At 43.6% G+C, this 24157-nt stretch overlaps 1 protein-coding gene across 1 annotated transcript; it reads right to left on the bottom strand.

The window, feature by feature from the left end:
- Window positions 1-5207: 5207 nt before the first annotated feature.
- On the bottom strand, window positions 5208-7010 carry LOC122648949 (transmembrane protein 161B). The gene has a single exon (XM_043842277.1). It carries the CDS (start codon window positions 6822-6824, stop codon window positions 5403-5405), a length of 1422 nt encoding a protein of 473 aa, XP_043698212.1. The 5' UTR covers window positions 6825-7010; the 3' UTR covers window positions 5208-5402.
- Window positions 7011-24157: the final 17147 nt, after the last annotated feature.

Below are 24157 nucleotides of genomic sequence, written 5' to 3'. Positions count from 1 at the left end.
TCCATTTCATATCTCAGTTGTTAGCCCTTAGAATAGGCTAAGATTTGAAGCACAGATCCTCCACAACTCCTCCTTCACTCGATCCCAATCTGGTGAAGTTCTGCTGGCTGATTTGGTTTTATTTCTCTAAGTTACTCATTCTGATTTTGTTGCTATTTTGATGTTCTGCTGCAACCTATCATTGATCCTACTGTAGAGTGGTTCTTAGTTGAATCCCTTCTACATTACCCTCTGTCCGCTTGCAACTCACCTTCCTGAATCCCCCTTCTGTGTCATCTTCCGTTGCAATATCGCGCTCTAGGTCTTTTAACATGTTAGGAGTGTTTTAAAGTGAAATTACATGGGTACCCATGTTTGGACCTGTTGTAAAACACATGCTCTTTAAAGTCTCGCGCGAAATAGAATGAAGGCAATTGCAATTTCAAAATTGAAACAGCTCTTCACCTATTTCACAATTTCACATTAACTTGATTTCAATTTCTCATAAATAAGGTTAAAAAATCATTCCAAATACCAAAATTTCAATTTATAGCCCCATGAAATCGAAATAGAAATCATACCAAACCAACCCTAAGCTATGCATGTCTTTCCTCGCCACTTCTCCTAAGGTCATTTTAGGTCTGCCCCTAGCTCTTTTCATTCCTTCAATCTGAATCAAATCACTCCCCTGTACTGGAGCATCCAAAAGCCTCCGTTGAACATGGCCATGCCAACTCAAACGATTTTCTCATATCTTATCATGTATCAGAGCTACTCTCAAATCAGCTTTATTCTGATCATTCCTTATTTTATCCTTCCTAGTTTTGCCACTCATCCATCTCAAGATCCTCATCTCCGCTACACTGAGTTTATCTATATGATGTTTCTTAACTGCCCAACATTCCACACCATACATCATACCCGTGCATATGATTGTCCTATAAAATTTTCCTTTAAGTTCTAAAGGCATGCGTCGATCACACAACACTCTAGACGCACCTCTCCACTTGATCTATCCTATTTTAATTCTCTGTGAAACATCATCCTCCATATCAAATTTTCTATTTATGATTAAGCCTAGATACCTAACATAATCACTTTGCGGAATCTCCTTCTCATCAATTTTCACCACCTCATTATCCGTCTTAGTGTAACCAAAGTTACACACCATATGCGTTGTCTTCATTCTACTTATCTTAAACCTCTTGATTCCAAGTTGGATCTCCATAACTCCAATCTAGCGTTAATCCCTGCTTTTGTCTCATCTACTAAAACAATATCATTAGCAAAAAACATACACCAAGGAACCTCATCTTAAATGTGCCTGGTTAAATCATCCATGATAAGCCCAAACAAATAAGGGCTTAAAGCTGATCCTAGATGTAACCCAATTGTAATTGGGAATTCACTAACTTGTGTACCCCACAGTTCTTACACTTGTCACCGCACCATCATACATATCTTTAATTATGTCTACATATTTACTTGAAACACTTCTCTTCTCTAGTACTTGCCAGATTAACTCTCTGCGGACTTAGTCATAAACTTTTTCTAAGTCAATAAAGACCATATGAAGATCCTTCTTGCAATCTCTAAACCTTTCCATGAATCTCCTAAGTAAGTAAATAGCTTCTGTCGTGGATCTTCCTGGCCTAAAACCAAATTGGTTCTCCATAATAGTAGTTTCTTGTCTCAGGTGGGTTTCAATAACCCTCTCCCATAATTTCTTAGTATGACTTATTAGTTTTATGCCTCTATATCTGTTGCAACTTTGGATATCGCCTTTATTTTTTTAAATTGGAACCCCGATGCTTCTCCAATCATCTGGTCTTTTCCTTGTGCTCAATCTTATTAAATAACTTAGTTAGCCAAGATAAACCACAGATTTCGAAGTTCTTCCACACTTCTATTGGGACCGCATTAAGGCCTTGTGTTTTGCCTACTTTCATCCTCCTTAAAGCTTAGTTACTTCAGACACCCTACTTTTTCGAATATATCTACGACATGTGGTGTCTTGATGGGTAATCTAGTCTTCCAGAACACTATTACTCTCAAGTGTCTTCATTTAGTAGGCTGCAGAAATACCTTCCTATCTTTTCTTAATGTCCTCATCCCTTTTAGTACTTTACTGTCTTCACTTTTAATACACCTAACATGATTGAGATTTCTACTCTTCCTTTCCCTCACTTTGGCAGAAGAGGGAACCAGTTTGCAAGTTCGACTATCCCTCACCCAAGGCTTCAACTCGATAAAGGATTTGAGGTTAAAATCTCAACAACCAATCCTCTTGCATGTATCCAAAATCAGACCAAGTAATCAACTAGAAATATATAGTTGCAGGTTGTGTTTCTCACGGTAGGAGTGGTCTTCAAAAACAAAACCCTAAGAGTAGAATTGCTTATAGATGGGAAGCTTATGCCCAAAATATCAAACCTTACAGATCAGGAATGAAGGAATCGAAGAACTTTTTTTTCCAGTCTAGCAGTCGCCCGAAAGAAACCTTCAGTATAACGATTAATTCCAAACAGTAGGAACAAAGAACACGATAGGGAACAGAAACAAAAAGAGGAAGAACAATAGTCTGAGAAGAGAAAATTCTGACCTGAGAAAGAAGATAGTCAGTTCGGGTTTGAACAGATAGGAAGAAGAACGAAGTCCAGTCACGTAGCCTCAACACAGCACAAGGTACTCAAATAATTTCTCTAGACCTATTCTCATCTTTCTAAACGTTGGTTACATGTGTGTATGAAGATTGAAGAGGGAAAAAAAGACTCCTAATAAAAAACTAAATCTGAAAATAATATTTACTCGAACTTCAACTCTAACACTGAAGTAGAGTTTGAATCAGACTCCACATCTTTCCTACGACTCCATCAACAGTATTAAAATAATAAATCAGAAAATTACAAAAAACAGCTAATGTAGAACAATAACCAGTAGGACAGATTACTTGGCTACAAACCACACAGGTCGGAATCACAGTGAACTATCACACAGAATCTGCAGACAGAATATAGATGAACCATAAACTCCTAATCTGACCGAAAATGGGGCTGGTAATATAGTCGAAGGGAGGTCTTTATGGGTTGATCAAGTACCTAAAACATCAGAATCATCTACTGGAGGGATTGGGAGAAAACAACAGATTCAGTAAATAGAAGGTGATGAAGAACAGAAAACAATAACTAGGCAAACTTGCTGTATCTAGCAATCCAGGGGTCTGATGGATCCCAAACTAGGATCGAAGGGGGCAGATAATGACATGAACAGCAAATTAAAATCTGAAAACAATCTGATGGTTGGACCTTCTGACATTAAAGACTGAAATTAGTAGATGCTGCTGTCAAAATCAAACCCATCACAGACATTAACAGTACTAGGAAAAAAACATTAGACTTGATTAGAGATTAAAGGCAGTAACAGTTGACTAAATGATCATCAAAACAGTATTGATGTTACACAGATTTGAACTACAACAATGAAGATCAGGGATTGGATGTGTCAGTGGACAGAGAGAATGAAATTAAAGTAGAAGGATATGTCGGTATCTCACCTACCATATCACAGACAGTAACAGTACTGTGGAAAAAACATCAGAACTGATTAGAGATTAAAGGCAATAACGGGCTGATTACTGAAAATTAAAACAGTATTGATGTTACCCAAGATTTGAACTACGACAATGAAGAACATGGCCTGGATGTATCACTGGACAGAGGGCATGAAATAAAAGAAGAAGGATATATCATATCACAGACACTAACAGCAACCATGGCTAAACAACCAAAGCTTTTTTTCAGTCGTCTAAAATCATTCTTGAGCAGTAAGGCTCTTACAAATATATAGATCTTATCAACAATAACAGAAAATAGAAAGAGAGCTGAGAAAAGAATCCCACGCACGGTATGGGGGATATCTTGTACAATAAGTTATGACAAGAAAAGGAAACTAATAACTGAAATCTAATTAGTAAGTGAAAGCTACTTAATACCTAGTAATAACTAAAATAACAACTACAATTACATGGGAATCTTTATCAAAAATAGAACCTAACTAAAAGCTATTAAAGTCCCCCTCCCCACAAAGACTAACATCTCCAGAAAATATCTCCACGCAATCAAGAATGGATCCCACATAATATTTTCCTAATCTTTTGGAATTCTTTTCCACGCAAGTAGCTAATGGGGCCCACTAAATCTGAGGAATATTTCCTCCTTAAATCTAGCTTTTCGATTGCTACCAAAGGGAAAAATCTGGCTGGAATATGGGTTTGATACACGGCCCAAATAAATCAACATATGGGCCCACAAGTACTAGCTCGATGAGACAAAATCTTGGACAGTATTCTCCCATCGATCTACATCAATAGCCCTAAGCAACCATGTGCATAACTGCATCAGATCCGATAATACCTTTTCAGTTGGAGGAGGAGAGATTTAACTATAGTGATGAGGTTTCAAGTTCAGCGGAAATCCAACTAAAACAAAGAATTTCAAGCTGGTATCCGTTTCCAAATCATAAACCCAAGATTAAATCATCTGTCCCACATTTTTTGGCTTAAAATACTCTGAATGCAGTGACTAAGTAGGTATTTTGAGAGAAAGAACACAGTGATGAGCGAGATATGTGAGTTACACCTATGGGAAGCTAAGGAGAAAAAAGTACAATAAGCACTTTATATACATGTTTATTGTTTACAGGCCTTGTTCTTTAACTTTGCTAGTTTTGCCTATATAATTCTATATTACCTGTTTCAAAGTTTCAGATTCATTCCTTAATTTTCTTTTAGGAGAACATCTAAGAAAACAAAATTCAATCGTGCAGTTTATGCTTCAATACATTAAATTCACTAGGGTATGATGGCAGAAAGAAATGATGTTTCTCTTTTTCCTTAACTAATGGAAGGAGTTCTGGATGACAACTCTTACTAGTTTACTTAGCTTGTTGGGATGGATAATATTCTAATGAAAGAGTGAGGAGGATGAGTTTGTTAACTGATACCAATATATATAGTATAAGTGTCAAGATAAGTAAATAATTGTGCAGCTAAAGATTAATGGGAGCAATAAAATTTTTGTACTGCTCCAATAAAATTTTACTAGCTGTTATATGCCAGCCTTGAACACTGAAAGAAGAAAGCTACCATTGATCAGATTTGAGTGGATAGCACAATGAATTCAGAATTTGCAGTATCATAGTAAACTATCTGCATTGGTAGCGCATGAAAATTCATAATGCTAATAATTAAGGCTGATAAGATTAAGATAATGTGTCATTACAAAAATCCTCTTACTCAACAAAATGAAAGTATTAGTTGGACACAGAAAAAGTAGTGCTACAAGCAGATCACTCTTCATTTGAAATTAAGAAAAAATACAACTCAATGGCCCAATATTAAGGGCCAAAATGCATAAGCAAAACTGTCAAGAAACGTATAAAAAACCACGACGATACAGAACAAGGCTTGCCGAAGTAAAAAGGGTCCAAACAAAGACAACCCACCAAGCCATAAATAAAGCTACTTCTTTTACAAACACAGAACAAGGGAAAAAGCCGCATACAAATGGGACCTTCGTAAATAAATCACCCTCAAATTGAGACAAACCAAGAAAAAGGAGTACCAGCATTGATGGTGCAAAAAACTGCAAAACTACTAAACAGAGGTAATAATTATGCAAGAAGATCTTTGCCCTACTGAAGTCCAAGTCTGGAACCTTACTAGCATGCAATCTCTGATACCAAGATAACACTGCCTCGTTTAAATACATTTGCAAGTTCGGGCGCAGCGCCACAATCTGTGACAAACCTGAAACCAACAAACACCAAAGCCTCAACTTTGTAAAATCGGATTGTGCCATCCCTATATTCCCAGCCAACTTATCAGAATCTCTAGTCCTCATACTCGAATGCCTTCCATTGATATCAGAACTGTTCTTGTTAACAAGCATTTCTGCAAATGGATTAATCCAAAGCAATGATGCGAATATAATCACCAATAAATTGATATAAAGAAGCATCCGAGCAATCCAACCGCAAGAAATTATGGACAAATTCCAACGAAGCTGATCAGTTCCAAGCCAAAATGACCTCGCACTCTTTGTCGCTGGCATGAACAAAAACCCCGTAAGACATCCAACAAAAACAGCGATCGAGAACTTCCCTAAGCCATCAACTGAATCAAGTTCAAAATCGAACACCGAAGGAGCAACCCCAAAAACAATCGAAAGCACTGAGAGAAACCCCAAAAAGCCCAGAAGGATGCTTATCTGCTTCTCCGACCTTTTCGACGCAGATCTCTCAAACGATACCTTGCCAAGCAACACGAATATCTTGCAAACAGCAACGAGGCCCAAAAGAACAGGAACTAGAGCTCCATTAACGAGAGTTCCGGAGCCCTCCGAGACTGGCAAGAAACGGTGAAGCAGAATACTTGAGAGAGCAACTATCGAGTAAACGAAAGTATCTCGATACCCCGCAAAATAAAGCCGCGATTCGAGATGGCTATCGACGAGACGTAATCTGAAGATCTGCGCATTGCTTTCGTCAAATTCGAATTTGTCTTTGGAACGATTCCTCTTCTTGGGCTCTGAGTGTTCTCTGGAGGAGAGATTCTTGTAACCCTCAAGACCAGACCCAGATGATGAATCGGTGCTCTGAGGCCTCCTAATTGCCGCTCTGACACTCGATTGATTCTGGTCGTTGCCGAGGTTTTCTGGGTGGATGTAAGTGTAAAGACCCTCGAGAAATCTGGTTGGGATCCTAAGTATGGTGAGGAAGAATGTAACCGTGAGACACAGCGCCGCTTGGAGAATCAGATTTTTGTAATCAACTAAGATAGGTATCATGATTCTTTGTCTTCAACCTCGAAAGGCACAAACAATCGTACAAACCAGGAACAATTACATGGAGACAGATCTCAGACTGAGCTTTGTTCTTCTTCAGTTGGTTGACCAAATAAAGCTCAATCTGAGAAGAGCTCAAGTACTCGACTAGGTTTGGCGTTCTGAGGAACGCCTTTGGAACTTGGAAGCCGGGAACTGGGAAATGTTGTTTTAAATGACGAAAAAGACCTGGAAACCACTGACTGGTATGAACTGTTGGGCCCATTTAGCCCAGTTACATCATGGACCCCAGGTCTAGGATTAGTTTCTCTGTTCTGTAGGAGCCCGGTCCATGCCAATCGATGCATGGTTTTGGCCCATATGAGGTCCATGAAGCATGATGGAATATGATGGTGGTGCTTATACGATATACGATTGCTAAGAGCATTCTATTTTTTTGGTAAGATTGTTAAGAGCATTCACCAAACCAAAAAACAGATCGCTAAGAGCAAGGGTGGGGGGCTGTCCTATTTCAGCTATTGTTTAGAGAATGTTTAGATTTTTTTTTAAAAAAAATTAGGGTTAATCCTCCCTCAGATAAGAGAGCTCCATCAAAATGTCCATTTTAGTTATGTGGTCAACCATCCTTTAGGAATGAGGAAAAGTCTACTATTTATTACATTTTTTAGGGCAAGAGTTCTCTGTGGGGGAGAGTGGCCCCTGCGTGTGTGGGGCCAATGGAAGAGTGCGTTGCGGCATCAATAAGACGGTCAGTACCGCCTTTCATGTGGGAGGGGGCAGGACAGTCATTTTTGCCCCATGTGTTTAGCCATAGGCGGTACACTCAATAAAACTAAATAAAAAGAGAATTTTTTAAAATGATCAATTGTGTAACTAATTCATAAACATATATGATAGGGTAATTAAATTTTGGAAAAGAGTTTCTAAAAGCAGAATATGTGGTGGGGGGGGGGGGGGGAGGGGGAATTTCTCATGCCACACCAATCACAACATGGGAAACAGTTTAATCCATGAAGGAGTTCACATAGTCAAGGACGAGAGAGTATGTCAAGCAAGACTCGAATGGTAAGGATGTGATAGGAAGTGAGAAAGCATCCCCATACTATCAGTATGGGCATCTTTTTCCCTTAAATTTTGGAGAGGGTTCCTTGAACATGGCCCCCACACCAGCATGGGGACCAATGGAAGCATGTGCAAAAGCTTCAATAGGGATGGGATTTTCACCTTCCATGGGGGTGGGGTGCTCATTTCATGCCCCTCAGTGTCTAGGCACAAAGGCCATGCTATCTTTCAGGGTTTTTTTTCTTAAATTTTACTCTCCTTTTAACCAAAATATTAAGGAAATTTTTACAAACACCCCCTATAAGTATATCAAATATCACGGACACCCCAAAAGTTATCAAAATATCATAGACATCCCCTACTTTATGATTTTATTTCAACTTAGTCCACTCCAATAGGTCTGTGCAGTTAAGTCATTGTTAGTTCTTTTATAATGACAAAATTACCCTTACCACAGTGTGAATTTCCATAATTTAACCCTTCCCTACCCATTCCCTTCTCCCTCCCTGCAACCCCACCCTTGCCCAGCTCACTGTGCTCTGTTTGCAAATCCCCACCTCACACCAACCTCTTCCTCGTTTGACCACTCCTGCTGCAAGCCTGCAACCCCCGACTCCACCGTCTCCTCTTCTCGCGCGACCATCCCCACAGCCACCCCCTTTGCAACCAACCCCGTTTGACAACTTGTTTTCTTTGCGAAGAGTAGTTTGTAGCCTGAAAACCTGTAAAGCCACTATTGGAGCATTATAGGAGAAGGAATTGGGGGCTTTCTGCATGGTGAGACACGGGAGCATAGTGGGGGGTGGGGGAGGGGAGAGTGAGAGCAGGTGTAGGTGGCGGTGGTGGTGGCTGCGGCCTCATTAGTGATGGTGGTGTAAAATAATGGTTAAGGATATAATTGAAAATATTAAAATAGGTATCTCAGAGATAATTTCACAAACGTTGGGTACTTTAAGGGTATTTTATTCAAACAATAGGTACCTCAAATGTCATTTACCCTTATTTAAATAACTAAGTGGGTAAAATAGACATTTCAACTTTGGGTGCTAGCTGTGCTTAACAACAGGGGAAGATTGATATTTTGACAATGTTTGGGGTGTCCGTGATATTTGATATACTTATAGGGGGTGTTCGTGAAATTTTTTCAAATATTAATGAAATTTTTTGAAGAGGACTCCCCACAACGTCAATGTAAAGGAAGAAAACATTTGCACACCACACCAATAGAGGTGCGGATAACAGAATCATCCACATGGGATCCACATGATAAGAGTATGAGAGAGAAAATAATAAAAAATCCTATGTGAGAGGGAAATATAATTTCTTTCCAATTTAACATATCAATGAAAAAACTCTATTTTCAACCGAACACCCCAATTCAACATATCAATAAATTAAAAAAAAAAAAAACTCTATTTTGAATCGAATACCCTATTGAAAGTTTCTTATATAATTCCTTTTCAATTCATTTTTATTCACTTCCAACCAAATGGGGCTAATGAAAATGAGGAGTGTGGTACTAGAAGCATTCCAGTCTAGGAAAATTATCACCTATGTTCGGATAGGGGGAATGGTCATTTCTCCCCCCTTGTTAGGGAATAGTAGGAACCGTACCGGGCAGGGAATCATAGGCGATAAAGATCCTCCAGTCTAGGTAGGGTAATCAGAAAAGATGTTTCCTTATCAAATTCAAACAATGAAACCATAGATAAATCCCCAGCAATTATTCTTTAAGATTGGATTCACGGCCATTGAGTAAAACGATAATTCTATACTCCAAATGAAAAAAACTAAAAAGTGTAAAAGAAAAAGAGACTTGAGTCTTTTATGATCAAATGAATTTAGCTCGTCTCCAGGGAGCCCAGCATGCCCAGGGTGCTGCCAGCCGTTGAGCTGTGCCACATACATCCCTAGGCGTGCACTGAGATGTGTGCGGCACAACTCAGTCGCCAAATGCCCCCTAGCAGCACCCTGGGCGCACGCCTCCCTGGAGACAATCCTGATCCTAGTCAAATCTACTCAATTAGGAGGGTCTACCCAATATTGCTACCATTTCAAAATGGACATTTATTGAAGGAGCTCATTCTTATTCCCAAATCACACATAAACTATGTTATTTAGCCCAATGCTTTTGATTTGAAATTTACCACTAGAATAGATAGTGGTGCAACTAAGGATCGTGTGAAACCCAGTGGCTATGGATTGCCAATTAAGTTTACATGAGGACATAGATGGGTAAATTAATGAGCTTTATTAATAAATAATTTTACAAAAAGTTTCTTTGCCAAGCTGCATGATCCTTGCACCAGCGCGGCCAATGAGAGCGCACATGGACGCATCCAACAAGAATGGGACATTTCATTTCATAGGAGGTAGGCCAGTCATTTTGCCATTCTTGTGATTACCGTAGGCACCACACAGCCTAGCAGCCTACTTTTTCCCATAATTTTAGTGTGATAGTGCACTTTATATTTGTTTTACTACATTATTTATTTTAACTTTCAATAACTATGAGAAGCATTAAGTTGCCGGTTAGGAGAAGAATTTAATATTTGTGGTCATTTAATAAACTTATGGGCAAGAGATCGTTGCTTGGCCGTGTAACCGTCGCACTAGAGAGCGCATAGGGTTATCAATATGGATGAAATTTTTTTTTTTTCAAGAGGGGTTCGGTGGTAATTTCACGTACTCCTGCTTTTGGACGTAGGAGCCACACGACTAAGCAATATTCTTTTTTCCTAAGGCTCTATTTATTTCGGTGTAAAATTTTACCTGAAAAGTAAAATTTTCACTTCAAAAAAATTGACATGTAAAATTTTACATGTTGAAAAGTGTTCCAATGTTTATTTTTTTGTGGGAAAAAGCATTGAAAAAAAAGTTAACATTTACATTTATGAAGTAAAATTTACCAAGAAAAATTTTCCTAGTAAAACATAATTGTTCCTCTGAAAAGGCAAAACTAAAAACTATGGGAGACAAAATTTATTAGTTATAGAAGTTGTAAGAGATAGTCTAATAAAAAATTCTTAAGGCTTTGATAATTTTCTTCTCAAGAAAAAAACATTTTTTTAGAAATTTCATATATAATACTCTTTATCAATATAAAATTTTCAGAGGGATGGGGGACGATTAAAGAATGTATTTATTATTTTCTACCAAAAAAAGAAACTCTTGTCACCAACTCTTGCATTAAATAAAATAAAAAAGGTGAAATGTTAGATAACGAAATGAAAACAAAAATTGGACAAAAATAGGGTTAGGAAAAAAAAAAGTGTGGAAAATTTTGGGGATAGCTCATCCTCTTTCTTAATCTTTTAATTGGTAAACCTTTTTTTTTTTAATCAAAATTTGGTAAACCTAGTTTCTACCCTAATTTTCTTTCTTTTTCTTTTGTATGACCACTTCAAAGTATGATTCATGGGAGGCAATGGTTGGTGAATATATGACCCGGGGAAGGATGGCATTTTCAATTTTTTTAATGGAGCTTGTGTACATGCTTTTCTTAAATGTTGGCCACAATTGTTATTTCACCAATCTAGATAAATAATTGGATGACTTTCTTCTATTTTTCTCAGAGGTTTTTTTTCTTTTTCTTTTATGAAGGTGTCAGAATAAGATTACTTTTCCAGATAGGGATTGCATTCTAACTGTTGCGTGTGAAAACCTCCGGTACTTGGTTCGCCCGCGGATGAACCTGCAAAAACCAAGCAATGAGCGCAAGAGGGCCGGTGTGGCTCCGGCCTAGGACTCTCCGATGCTCAAGTCAGGTCTTCAACGCGACAGCGTAACTGTGTAGTCAAAAGCAAGATGATGAATGGTGCTCCATACCTGGGTATTTATAGAGTGAGGATGAGATGAGGCGGTTGGGAGAGTCCTAGTATGGTAGGAGTCCTTCTTTTGGAAGGCTCTCTCGCGTAGAGCGGAGTGGAGAGCTATTTTCGGGGTCGGACTCTTATTAAGGTAAGAGTCCATGTAAATTGTGATTTCATATTACGCTGGGATCGTGGCTCGATCCTTATCCCGTGATTCTCGGGATGTGCTGACGTGGCCCCGCGATCCCCGGTGGGGCGCTATGGTAGCCTCTGTGGAGGAGGGCTCGGCCTCGGAGGTCGGCCTAGGAGGTCGGCCTGGGAGGTCGGCCTGAGAGGTCGGCCTGTTAGGTAGGTCTCAGCAGTCAGCTCGGCCTAGGATGTCCTGTGTATGCTCGGTCAGGAGTTTATGGCTGACTTGTGTGAGCTCGGCCTCAGCCCCGGTTGACTTGTGTGAGCTCGGCCTCGGCTTCGGCTTCAGTGCTCGGTCTCGGCTTTAGTGCTCGGTCTCGGCCTCGGCTTCAATGCTCGGCCTCGGCCTCGGCTTGATGCTCGGCCTCGGCCTCGGCTTGATTCTCGGCCTCGGCCTGGGCGACTTGTGCGAGCTCGGCCTCGGCCTCGGCCGGCCGGCTTGTGCTCGGCCTCGGCTTGTTCTCGGCCTCGGCCTCGGCTTGATGCTCGGCCTCGGCTTTAGTTCTCGGCCTCGGCCTCGGCTTGATGCTCGGCCTCGGCTTTAGTGCTCGGTCTCGGCCTCGGCCGGATTCAGTCCCATGCGTTTACGTGGTAGCTTTTGGTTGGTTGGGGATTTTATGACACATCACAGGCCCCCACTCATCAAGGCTCGGCTCGTCCTTGATGAGTGTCATCTTTCGGTCCGCTTAATGGTTACTTGCAGGCTAAGTCCGAGCGCTTTCCTTTGGCGATTTGACGTTATCGTTCTATCGATTGGGGTGTTACGTGCCACGATGCTCGGCGTAATGATGATGCTCGGGATTTTGAACCGTCTTTTGATTTGGATCGTTGAATCACACTGAACTCTTCCTCTTCTTCTCTCTTTTTTTTTTTTTTTTTTTGGTATGTATAGGGCCGAGCGCCTCTTCATGTATTGTGCAGCGATGATCGGCTCTTTAATCAATGAAAATTTCATTTCTCAAAATTTGTCCAACTGTTTTAGCTCGGCAATTTTAGCCTTATTTTCCTTGTGTATGTTGTTTCATTTGATGTTGTGGCCGAGCTTCCTCCATAGCTGAGCGTAATGCCTTAGTTTAGTTTTAGACGTTGTTCAGCTCGGCCATGGGGAGAGTTTGCTCTTGTTGGTTCAGACGTCGGCCAGTCTTTATGGGCTGGTCTTATGACTTGGTTGCCGACCTATGAGGGTCGGTCTTTGAGGTCGGCCAGGTCTATGAGGACCGGTCTTACGACTTGGTTGCCGACCTATGAGGGTCGGTCTTTGAGGTCGGCCAGGTCTATGAGGACCGGTCTTACGACTTGGTTGCCGACCTATGAGGGTCGGTCTTTGAGGTCGGCCAGGTCTATGAGGACCGGTCTTACGACTTGGTTGCCGGCCTATGAGGGTCAATCTTTGAGGTCGGCCAGGTCTATGAGGACCGGTCTTACGACTTGGTTGTCGATGACTTGGTTGTCGTCCATCCTTTGAGTGTCGGTCTTTGAGGTCGGCCTGGTCTATGAGGACCGGTCTTACGACTTTGCTGTCGACCTATGAGGGTCGGCCTTTGAGGTCGGCCAGGTCTATGAGGACCGGTCTTACAACTTGGCTACCGACATATGAGGGTCGGTCTTTGAGGTCGGCCAGGTCTATGAGGACCGGTCTTACGACTTTAACTTGGGAGCTTGCAAATACGTTAAGTGGTGGAGAAAGACTTTATTGAATCAAATGTCGGAACTGAAGCCGAATACACGCGTGCTCAATTATTGAAAAAACTTCTTCAAATTTTCCGAGTTCCACGGTCTCGGCACCTTCTTGCCCCCCGGAGTCTGCAAGCGATACGTTCCAGGGCGAATTTGCTTGGAGACTATGTACGGGCCTTCCCAATTTGGTGCTAATTTTCCTTGTTGCTTGTGGGATGCGCTTGAGATGAAGTGGGGTCGGGTCTTCCACGGGTCGTCCTCTTCTCTCGATAAGCTCATCCCGCTGATCTTCTGGGAGATGCTCGACGCACATGGCCATTCCTCGAACATTTCCCTTGTTTTGCTTGACGAAAGTAGCGTAGCACTCTCGTGCCTTCTTTTGGTCGCCTCGGACCTCGCCGACACCGTTCTCGGTGGGGAACTTCATCTTCAAGTGAGTCGGGGAGATGATGGCTTGGAGGACGGTCAATGAAGGACGGCCGAGTATGGCGTTGAAAGCCACTACCAACCGTACCACCATGAATTTGACTTGGATCGTTGCCTGGCATGGAGCTTGCCCAATTGTGACTAGTAGATCGATCGAGCCCTTGATGGTCGCGGCCGCTCCCGAGAAACCGTGAAGCGAGGTGCCTTCGGGCTTGAGCGCCTCGTCGCCGAAGCCAAATTGTCGAGCGCTTCCGGTGACATAAGGTCCACGGATGCGCCGGTATCGACCAATACACGGTGTACGGTCTGCATTCGCAATTTCTACCGCACCACTAAAGCATCGTCATGAGGTAAACTTATACCTTCGAGGTCGGCTGTGAAGGAGATCGTCACCGCCGGCTTGAGTTTCTTGGCGGGCATCTCGGCTACTCCGACGAAGCGAGCGTTTGCCTTAGCCTTTCGAGTACTTTCTTGCCCGGGCCCTCCGAGGATAGTGTATATGGGGGCTCCCTTGTCATTGCTCGGCCCGGATCCGTCCTCCTTATTCTCGGCTCGGACCTTGTCATCATCTCTTTCAACTCGCCTGTTTTCGGCCCTAGGCTCGGCTCTTCTTTGATCTCGGTCATCAGGCCGCCGACCTCCACGATCTTCTCGGCCTCCTTTGACATATCGCTTCAAGTGGCCCGCTTTTATCAGCTCTTCGATTTCTCTTTTCAGCTGATAACAATCTTCGGTGTCGTGACCGATGTCCTTGTGGAATTGGCAATATTTGTTGGGATTCCGAGATGACCCCGCTTGCATCGGTCGGGGTCGACGGATGTACCCCCCATCTTGTATTTGCATCAGGATCTCCTTGCGAGATGCATTCAATGGCGTGTAGTCGGGGCTCCGAGCTCGATCCGACCTGTCAGCTCGGCGATCCGTCCTTGGCCTTTTGTCTTCTCTTTGGTCGTCTGTTGTCGGCCTTTTCTCGTCGGTACGACCTTCGTTGCCCTTCCGGGCTTGGAGGACCTCAGCCATATTCGCGAACTCGTTGCACCTCTCCAAGAGCTCGGCCAGGTTTCTTGTCGGCTTACGGGCCAAGTCCTTGATAAGGTCCATGTCGGCCAATCCGTTGCTCATAGCCGTATGGGCCGTGGCCTCATCCAAATCCTTGATATCTAAGGATTCCTTGTTGAAGCGGGAGACGAATGCTCGGATCGACTCGTCGGGCCTTTGCTTCACGCTAAGGAGGTTGACCGTGGTCTTCTTATGTTTCATGCTACTCTGGAAGCGCGTGACAAAGGCTCGACAGAGTTGAGCGAAGCTTTTTATGGAATTCGGCGGCAACCAGGAAAACCATGAGGTCGCCGCGCCCTTGAGGGATGCAGGGAAGGCTCGGCAAGAAACGATCTCGGTTCCTCCGTACATGGTCATCATCGCATTAAAGTAGTTGATGTGATCTGTCGGGTCGGTCGTCCCGTCATACCTGTCAAACGGGGGAGGTTTGAAACCGTGTGGTAGCGGCGCGGTCATGATCTCGGGAGGATAAGGGTGACGCCCAACCAAAGAGTAGGCATCCGGGGTCGCTTGTTTCTTCAATCCCTCCACCTGCTCGGCCAAGTCTCGTAGCCGTTTCTCCAGCTCGGTTTCAGGTGCTCGGCCAACCAGCTCCTCGGCCCGTGGAAGATAGGGTCGGTCATCCCGTTGTGGTCGGCCATTCTGGTCAGCTCGGTCCTCACCATCTTTCCTTGTTCTTCTTTCTTCTTGGAAGTTGGACCCTCGGGGACTCCCCTGTTGTTCTTCTCGGGGAGGTGAGCTCGGACGCCGGGGAGTATGACGCGATCCCTCTCCATGCCTTGGTGCGCGCCTTTCAACCGGGTCTTTCCTTTGTTCTCGGAATATCCTTGGCGGTTCGTCCTCTCCGATCCGTCCAGAAAATACCGACCTCCTTGCTACAGAGCCGGCTGGTTCGATTTCATGCCCTGTTCGCGGGCTTTGGCGATGTTCTTGTTCACCCCGTCGAGCGCCTCTACTGGGGCGCGGAGGTGGAGTCTTCTGACGAGACGGATGCGAGGACGCAGCCCGACTCGGCTCGGCCCTACGTCGGCCACCATTTTGCTGCATGTTTCTTTCAGCGCGCACCGGAGCTGGAGGGGGCGTGGCTAGCGGCTGGCCCATCAGCCCTCCTCGGGCCATCTGGTTCATGAAGGTGCGCAGCATCTCGTTGGTGTGGAGCATCTGCAGCTGCAAATCCATAACCTGCCGATTATTTGCCGGGGCTTCTGGGTCCAAATTCTCCGGCAAGGGTGGCGGTGCAGGTAGGACATTCCCGTCCAAACTTGGCTCGGCCTGTACCCGGCTAGCCGCGGCCGTGGTTAGTGCACCTCCCCCATTCCCGCTCTCTGGAGGTGGAATGGTGCCCGTGATGGGCTGCGCTCCACCTGCCCTAGGGGGTCTTCTGTTTATCCCCTGCCGAGAGGCTTCGGGGGGCGGCGATCGTCTCGTCGGCACAACGGGTTGCGGCTCCTCCGTACGGGAAGTAGAGCCATGCTGCCCTGACCTCGTATGCACCATTATTATTGTTCTAGGAATGGGCAGAAACGACGAGGCTTGTTGATGTCGTTCCCACAGACGGCGCCAAATCTGTTGCGTGTGAAAACCTCCGGTACTTGGTTCGCCCGCGGATGAACCTGCAAAAACCAAGCAATGAGCGCAAGAGGGCCGGTGTGGCTCCGGCCTAGGACTCTCCGATGCTCAAGTCAGGTCTTCAACGCGACAGCGTAACTGTGTAGTCAAAAGCAAGATGATGAATGGTGCTCCATACCTGGGTATTTATAGAGTGAGGATGAGATGAGGCGGTTGGGAGAGTCCTAGTATGGTAGGAGTCCTTCTTTTGGAAGGCTCTCTCGCGTAGAGCGGAGTGGAGAGCTATTTTTCGGGTCGGACTCTTATTAAGGTAAGAGTCCATGTAAATTGTGATTTCATATTACGCTGGGATCGTGGCTCGATCCTTATCCCGTGATTCTCGGGATGTGCTTGTGTGGCCGCGATCCCCGGTGGGGCGCTATGGTAGCCTCTATGGAGGAGGGCTCGGCCTCGGAGGTCGGCCTAGGAGGTCGGCCTGGGAGGTCGGCCTGAGAGGTCGGCCTGTTAGGTAGGTCTCAGCAGTCAGCTCGGCCTAGGATGTCCTGTGTATGCTCGGTCAGGAGTTTATGGCTGACTTGTGTGAGCTCGGCCTCAGCCCCGGTTGACTTGTGTGAGCTCGGCCTCGGCTTCGGCTTCAGTGCTCGGTCTCGGCTTTAGTGCTCGGTCTCGGCCTCAGCTTCAATGCTCGGCCTCGGCCTCGGCTTCAGTGCTCGGCCTCGGCCTCGGCTTCAGTTCTCGGCCTCGGCCCTGGCTGACTTGTGCGAGCTCGGCCTCGGCCTCGGCTTCGGCTTCGGCTTCAGTGCTCGGCCTCGGCTTCAGTTCTCGGCCTCGGCCTCGGCTTCAGTGCTCGGCCTCGGCTTTAGTTCTCGGCCTCGGCCTCGGCTTCAGTGCTCGGCCTCGGCTTTAGTGCTCGGTCTCGGCCTCAGCTTCGGATTCAGTCCCAGTACGTTTACGTGGTAGCTTTTGGTTGGTTGGGGGATTTTATGACACATCACTAACTAATATTAGATTACAACATCATAAGATAATTATTATAACTATTAGAGCTTCGTAAAATAGTTAATTACAGTTATTATATTTTCCCTATATTAAGCAAGAACATGTTTCTCTCTCTCTCCTTCAAATTATAGGTATTCTCTTTAGCAAATTCATAATTCCATAAATAGTTTTTTTTTTTTTTTTTTGTAAGAATTCCATAAATAGTTGGCAACAATAGGAAACATTATTCCTTTACAACTTGTGAAGGAATAGAGCAATATATCTACCATGTGATGACTTGGTGGATCCAATTTTTTTTTTTTTTGGTAGAGTGGATCCTATTACTTTATGCGGCATGTGTCATTCACAATAATCTTTATTTGTGTATCAAGGTTCAACCCAATTGTACTTTGGCATGTGATAAAATAAAATTGTAGGAAGTATTCTAATAATTAATTTTGTTTCCCCATTGAGAACATTTGAATCATATAAGATAATTTTTTTAGGAGAAATGTTCTCTGTGTGGGACGTAGGGCCACGCCTAGACACATGGCGATGGAAATGATCGACGTGCCCCCATGAATGATGGAAATTCCGCCCCCTTATGTGCCAGCGCACGAGCTCTCATTGACTGTCACACATTGCGTTGCCCCTACGTCCAACGCAGAGAACACTCTCCCATTTTATTTTTTTTTTTAATTCAACATAAAAGATACAAGTAGTGACATATACAGTGACACATATAGTTGACATGAGTCGCTAAAATTAACATGCAACCAAGACACCTAATTCATCCAATGATGGAAATGTTTAGCTAAACCCTCAAATGGTAGGACAGTAGTAAATTTGTGTGGGCATCATGACCTAGGTTTGGGATCATGGATTCGAAAAATTGGAATTGAATCGATCGATTTGGGTTAGAATTGGTCAAGGTTGGTCCGACTCAATCGATCCCCCCTTCCAAACTCTAGTGTTAGGGTAGATTTCATTTGATTATGGCCAATTCTTTAACCTATTAGAATTAGTCGGACACTCAGAGCGTGGATCATGTCCCTGTACAAGTACCATCCAATACTCTTCAGAGCCAGTCACATAGATTCCACTCCGCCTATGGGGCCCATAGGGGATTCCATGTGACTGGACCTGGAGAGCATTGGACGGTACATGTACAAGGACATGATCCGGTCTCCTTGCGCGTAGGGCCTCCCATCAGGCCAAGGTCTTGCTACCCGCCAAATTTCGTTTGATCCAGCTTGTGCCAAGTGTGGATGGCCTATGGAAACCAGTGATCATATTTTCCTCGAATGCCGTTCGTAAATGCTACCTGGTTTGGAAGCCCCTTATCCTTCATTGTGCCAAATCAAAAAAGTCCAAAAATCCACTAATGGCTTAAAGCATGGGATCGCATTCCTTTCCCAAATAAAAGGAGGTTGAGGGAAACGTTGAGCTTATGCTTCTAAATTTAGCGATTTTTATGGACTGCCAAGAATGATCTCATTTTTCGAAAAGCGAAATTGGACACCAGTAGAAGTCTTTCAAGCGACTCAACATGCTTTCGAAGAATTTCAGAAGGCAAATCAAACGACAAACCATGTGGACCACCAAGGAAGCTCGCATCAAGCTGAACCTCATCACTGGATCACCCTAGAGGCAAACTATTGCAAAATTAACTGTGACGCAACTTTCGATGCAGACTCAGGGAGAGGAGGCCTTGGAGTTATTGCCAAATCTAGCGAAAGTGCTCAGATTTCGCTTTCTCAGCTCTAGTTTCCTTCACATAAGTCAGCATGGGAGAGGCCCTTGCAGTTAGATTTGGTTTGATTTAAGCCCTGGAGAAGAACATCCCAAGGATCGAAGTTGAATCTGATTTGAGTGAAATCATTCATTGCCTCAAGAATAATTGGGGGAATGCTTCTTTTCAAGTCATCTCCATCATCCAGGGTATTCAGTTCCTTGCTACCAAGTTTTTGTGCTGTGATTTCCACTATGTTCCAAGGGAAGCTAACCATATAGTTCACACCTTGGCTACGGAGGCCCTGTCGTTGAGTGTTGTGACATAATGGCCAAATTCCACTCCTTGGCTTCATCAATTTTGTGAAAATGAAGCCTTGTGCCTCACTCATCAATAAAGTCTCTTTTCACAAAAAAAAAAAAATACAGGCTTCAACAAAAACTGAAAATTGGATTCAAATAAATCAAGGAAAATGAAGATTATGCTCTTTTCCCAGCTTAATGGTTTATGTCCAATATATGCAACCTACTTAAAATGTGGTACACGTTCAATACAGGTTATCACATGGTATACTCTTTACCAACTTAGTACCTTCATGTTCATTTATATATTACAAAAAAGGAGTGCATAAGCGTATTTATAACTTGACACCTGTTTTTAATTGCCCCTTGTCTTATTCTCAAAAGTTTTTCAAGATAGGGGAATAAAAAGGTTTTCAAATATAATTTGAAGGTGAGGCTCATTATGCCATTATCAAAATGTGTTATTGTCATAAACATTTTTTTGAATATACGTGTGAAATGACACTATTATCCTCATTAGAAAAAAATTATGTATATACTAAATGGACAAAGAAAGTAAATTTATAATTTATTTGACACCTCAAGGTGTTTTAATAAACAATATCCCTTCAAAGAAAAAGGAAAAAGAATGCTATCCGAGCATGTGGCTTCTATGTCTAGACGTAGTGTCTAGTGTCCTGCTCTCTTAAACAAAAATTACATCTATGTTGATGCCCCTGTGTGCAGTCTCATTGACCAATTTTTTGCCAAAAAAACAAAAAGCTAGTATGCCGTCCAAAGGAGGAGGGTGGTTTGGGGTTACGTCGGCTGCGTGATTTGAATACTGCTGCCCTGATGCGGCATGTCTGGAGTGTGGCATCCAGAAGGGAGTCTTGTTGGGGTATTTTTGTGCGGCACAGGTGGTTAAGACGCCATTCCATTTGGTCACTTCTAACCCTTCCATGTGCTCTTCCTCTTTTCGTGAGATCCTCCACACTCGTGAGGCTGCAGTTGGCTGTGTTCGGTATTTGATTAAGGATGGTGGTGGGACCCTTCTTTGGACTGATCTATGGCTTCCGGCAGGCACGCTTGGTGGTCGGGGTATCCTATTGGCTAAGGCACTTGGTCGTGACATGTTTGACCGTGTTGATAGGTTGTTGCTTGATGGGCACACTTGGGTGAACCCTAATGTTGATCCTGTGATTGCTGATCGATGGGAAGAGGTGATAGGTACCAAGGTGCATTCTAAGCTTCAAGAGGATTCGATGGTTTGGACCCCAACGGCTAATGGGTTGTTCTCTCTTCGTTCGGCCTGGGACGCTATTCGTAGCCGTGGTGATAGAATGGATTGGTGTGATTTGGTTTGGTTTCCTTCCTCTCAGCCACGTTTCTCCTTTATTGCATGGTTGGCGTGCTTGGGGAGGTTGACAACCCGATGTTTGCTCACTCAGTGGGGTATGTTGGTTGACACTTCATGTGTGCTTTGTCAAGACGGTGTGGATTGTTTGGACCATCTCCTTTTTCAGTGTTCTTTCTCGGCCGGTGTTTGGAGGGAGGTCCTTCGCATGAATGGCTTTAGTAGGTGTCCTTTGGGATCCTGGAATGAGGAACTTCAATGGTTGGGTTCCCATTTTATTGGTTCTTCGGTTGCAAGCAGGGTCTGAAGGTTCAGCTTCACGGCTACAGTTTATCGACTGTGGCAAGAGAGGAATGCAAGGGTTTTTTTGAACCGCTGCAATCCAGCACTCTTTGTTCTTTGGTGTATCATTTCAGACACTCGAGGCGCCTTCATGAACTTTGGCAAGCAGTGCCCTGACACCATGTGGAGCCGGCTGTTCTTTCGTGAGTGGGGCATTGACATGTCCTTTGTGCACCCTAAAGCTAGCTTTCATGTTTGGTCTCCCCCTCCACTGGGTTGGGCTGCCCTTAATTGTGATGGGTTAGTTAAAGGTGAACGGGGTGGCTATGGTGTGATTGGACGTGATCACTGGGGTCGTCCTTTGCTTGCTGTGGCTGGTGGTGCACGTGATGTTAGCATTATTCACATGGAGTTACAGGCCATCAAAGCCGCTCTCTTGAAGGCTTTTGCCCTCAACCTGACGCGTGTTCAGGTTCAATCTGATTCTTTACTGCCCATTCAGATGATTGTGGGTACCTACCATATTTCGTGGGAGGTTAGATGGCTGATTGAGGATATTTGGAGGCTTCGGGATTCTTTCACTAGCTGTTCTTTTTCGCATCAGGTTCGAGAGGTGAACGAATGTGCTGACTTCTTGGCATCTATGGTTGCTTTTCCTATGGAGATTTCCATTTGTATTGACTCTTACCCTACTGTTAAGTTATAATATAAGCTCCTTTTTTTTGGAAAAAAAAAAGAAGATAGGGAGGGGACATGAGAATTAGGAGGGTTGAACCCAAGACCTCGCGATAGAGAGGGCTGTTACGTTCCTCGCTTCCACCAACTGCGCTAGGCAAAGTTGTTCTCACCGTCGTAAATTTAGAGAAAAAAAAAAGTCATTTACTGATTCGCCCCATCAAAGCTCTAAAGAAAAATCCGACTTGGATGAGTTGGTTTTGCCATAAAATATCTTCTTTCAAAACCATTAGTGTCCAGCTGTCAATGCTGGGCCCATGTTAACCACTGGGGCTGGCTAATTGGTGGGTCCCACAATGGCCCACCTACCACCATTACATTTGATTCCTAGACGCACTATATCAAATTCGTCGTGTATACAGTTGGATAGTTCACACTCGTGGGCCCTACGTTGGAACCCACTACATCGCTAGAATTTGGAATCTTCGTTTGACTGATTCTCTCTTTGCCGATCTTCAGTCCAAAATATCTCTCAAAATCCTGGAACAATGGACCAATTAGGTACAGCGGAAGATTCCAGGTATCCCTTCTTTTACTTAGATGAGCAGAAATACGATTCCAATCCAACGTCTCTCGCACGGAATCTTCAGAAATCGCAGTAGACAGCTGACATATATAATCATAAGTTCTCAACCCTCGAAGATATTTCCTCCATGACTCAACTAAAAGGTCCAGCGGGGGACTAAAGAAAACCACCGTAGACAGCCTTTTTATAAACCGGAAAAGCTCAAAACAAAACCGCTTCGAAACCTGAAAAACATTAACTTCTCCATTCTCCAAGAATCCCTTAAGTGGTTTTCTTCCGCCTCAATATCTTCAAAAGTGGTTTTCCGGTGTTCATGGAGAGGAAGGAGGCGTGCGATCTTGAAGGTTTATGGACGAACGAGAAGCACTTTAACTTCCTAAACTCCATAGAAGCCATGTTTGTTCATACAGTGTTGGAGAATGGCGGCCTAACGTATACCTCTTCTCTTCATCTTCCCCTCGACCGTTATCTTCCCGACAGATCTGACTCAACACGCGATCTGCAAATCCATAAAAATAGCAAAAGAAAACGAGTGTATTTCCCAGGTAGACATCTCATTCATTTTCTCTTCGTTCATTTTCCAGGGAAAAAAAAAAAAATCCCATCTCGATTTACTTTTCTTCGATACCTTCAATTCAGATTGCCATTTGTAACGAAACGATTTCATTCATGTAGGCGCAGATCAAGGTTCTGTTTTGCATCCAAATGTGACCTATGACGCTGGAACGAAGGAATGTAACAAAAGACGGTCACGGCAGCCGTGCGATGAATCGGAAGATCAGGTAAGCGACATTTTCGCCGGTCGATCGTAAAAACTATTCCAAATAAGATATTTTCGTTAATGATTAAACTCACAATGCATGAATGTCTGAACTCCGGTCACCAAAAATCGCCGGCAGATCCAAATCGGACGGCAGTGAGGTTCTGCAACACCGATTGGTCTTCCTTTGAATACTATATATCTCTGTGATGATTGGATTGTTTCCATTCCTTCCATAATTCCATTTGACAGCGCAGGTGGTCCCGCAGCTTGGAAACATGAAAGGTGATAAGATTGAGATTAGCGATGTGGTAGTCACCGTGGCGCCTACAAAGGAAGAAAGCTCTGTTATAATTTCACAGTCATCCAACTCATCACCGAAAGAAAAGTTACAAATAAATTCTATTAAGAATTCTACTTAGAACATTATCTTTAGATTTTTCTCCATAGCTTGGAGATTTTGTTAGCTTTTTAGATTTTTTTGCTCCCACCCTTCGATTAGATATTTATTGTAAGGGAAAGTGTTTCCTATGGGGAGCGTTGCCCCTGCGCATATTGGGGGAGTACGAGTGGAAGAATCATGGGACAGTATTTTCAAATTTCATTGGGGGCAAGGTGGTTATTTTTGCTTCCATATCTATAGGCAGCTCATCAACAGAATTCTTTTTCCTTTATTATAAGTAAATAAATAATGTGCAAAAAATTCGCTGGTAGAGATAGTGTATGAATGAATTCTTTTGCCCCCTCACAAAAAAGTGAGGATCTCACGCATGTTTTTTAATTTTTGGGAAAATTTCACGAACACCCCTAAAAGTATCCAATATATCTGAAACTTACCATATTTGGTCAAAATATCAAACTTTCCCTTAACGTTAAGCAAAGTGACCTCCA

The sequence above is a fragment of the Telopea speciosissima genome, chromosome 1 (assembly GCF_018873765.1).
Source record: "Telopea speciosissima isolate NSW1024214 ecotype Mountain lineage chromosome 1, Tspe_v1, whole genome shotgun sequence".
Taxonomy (NCBI): Eukaryota; Viridiplantae; Streptophyta; class Magnoliopsida; order Proteales; family Proteaceae; genus Telopea; species Telopea speciosissima.
Note: the sequence above shows the minus strand (reverse complement) of the source record. Positions and strands in the feature narration are given on the sequence as shown.

Coding starts and splice junctions, on each gene's coding strand:
- LOC122648949 (XM_043842277.1), bottom strand. CDS start 6,824: ATGATACCTATCTTAGTTGATTACAAAAATCTGATTCTCCAAGCGGCG.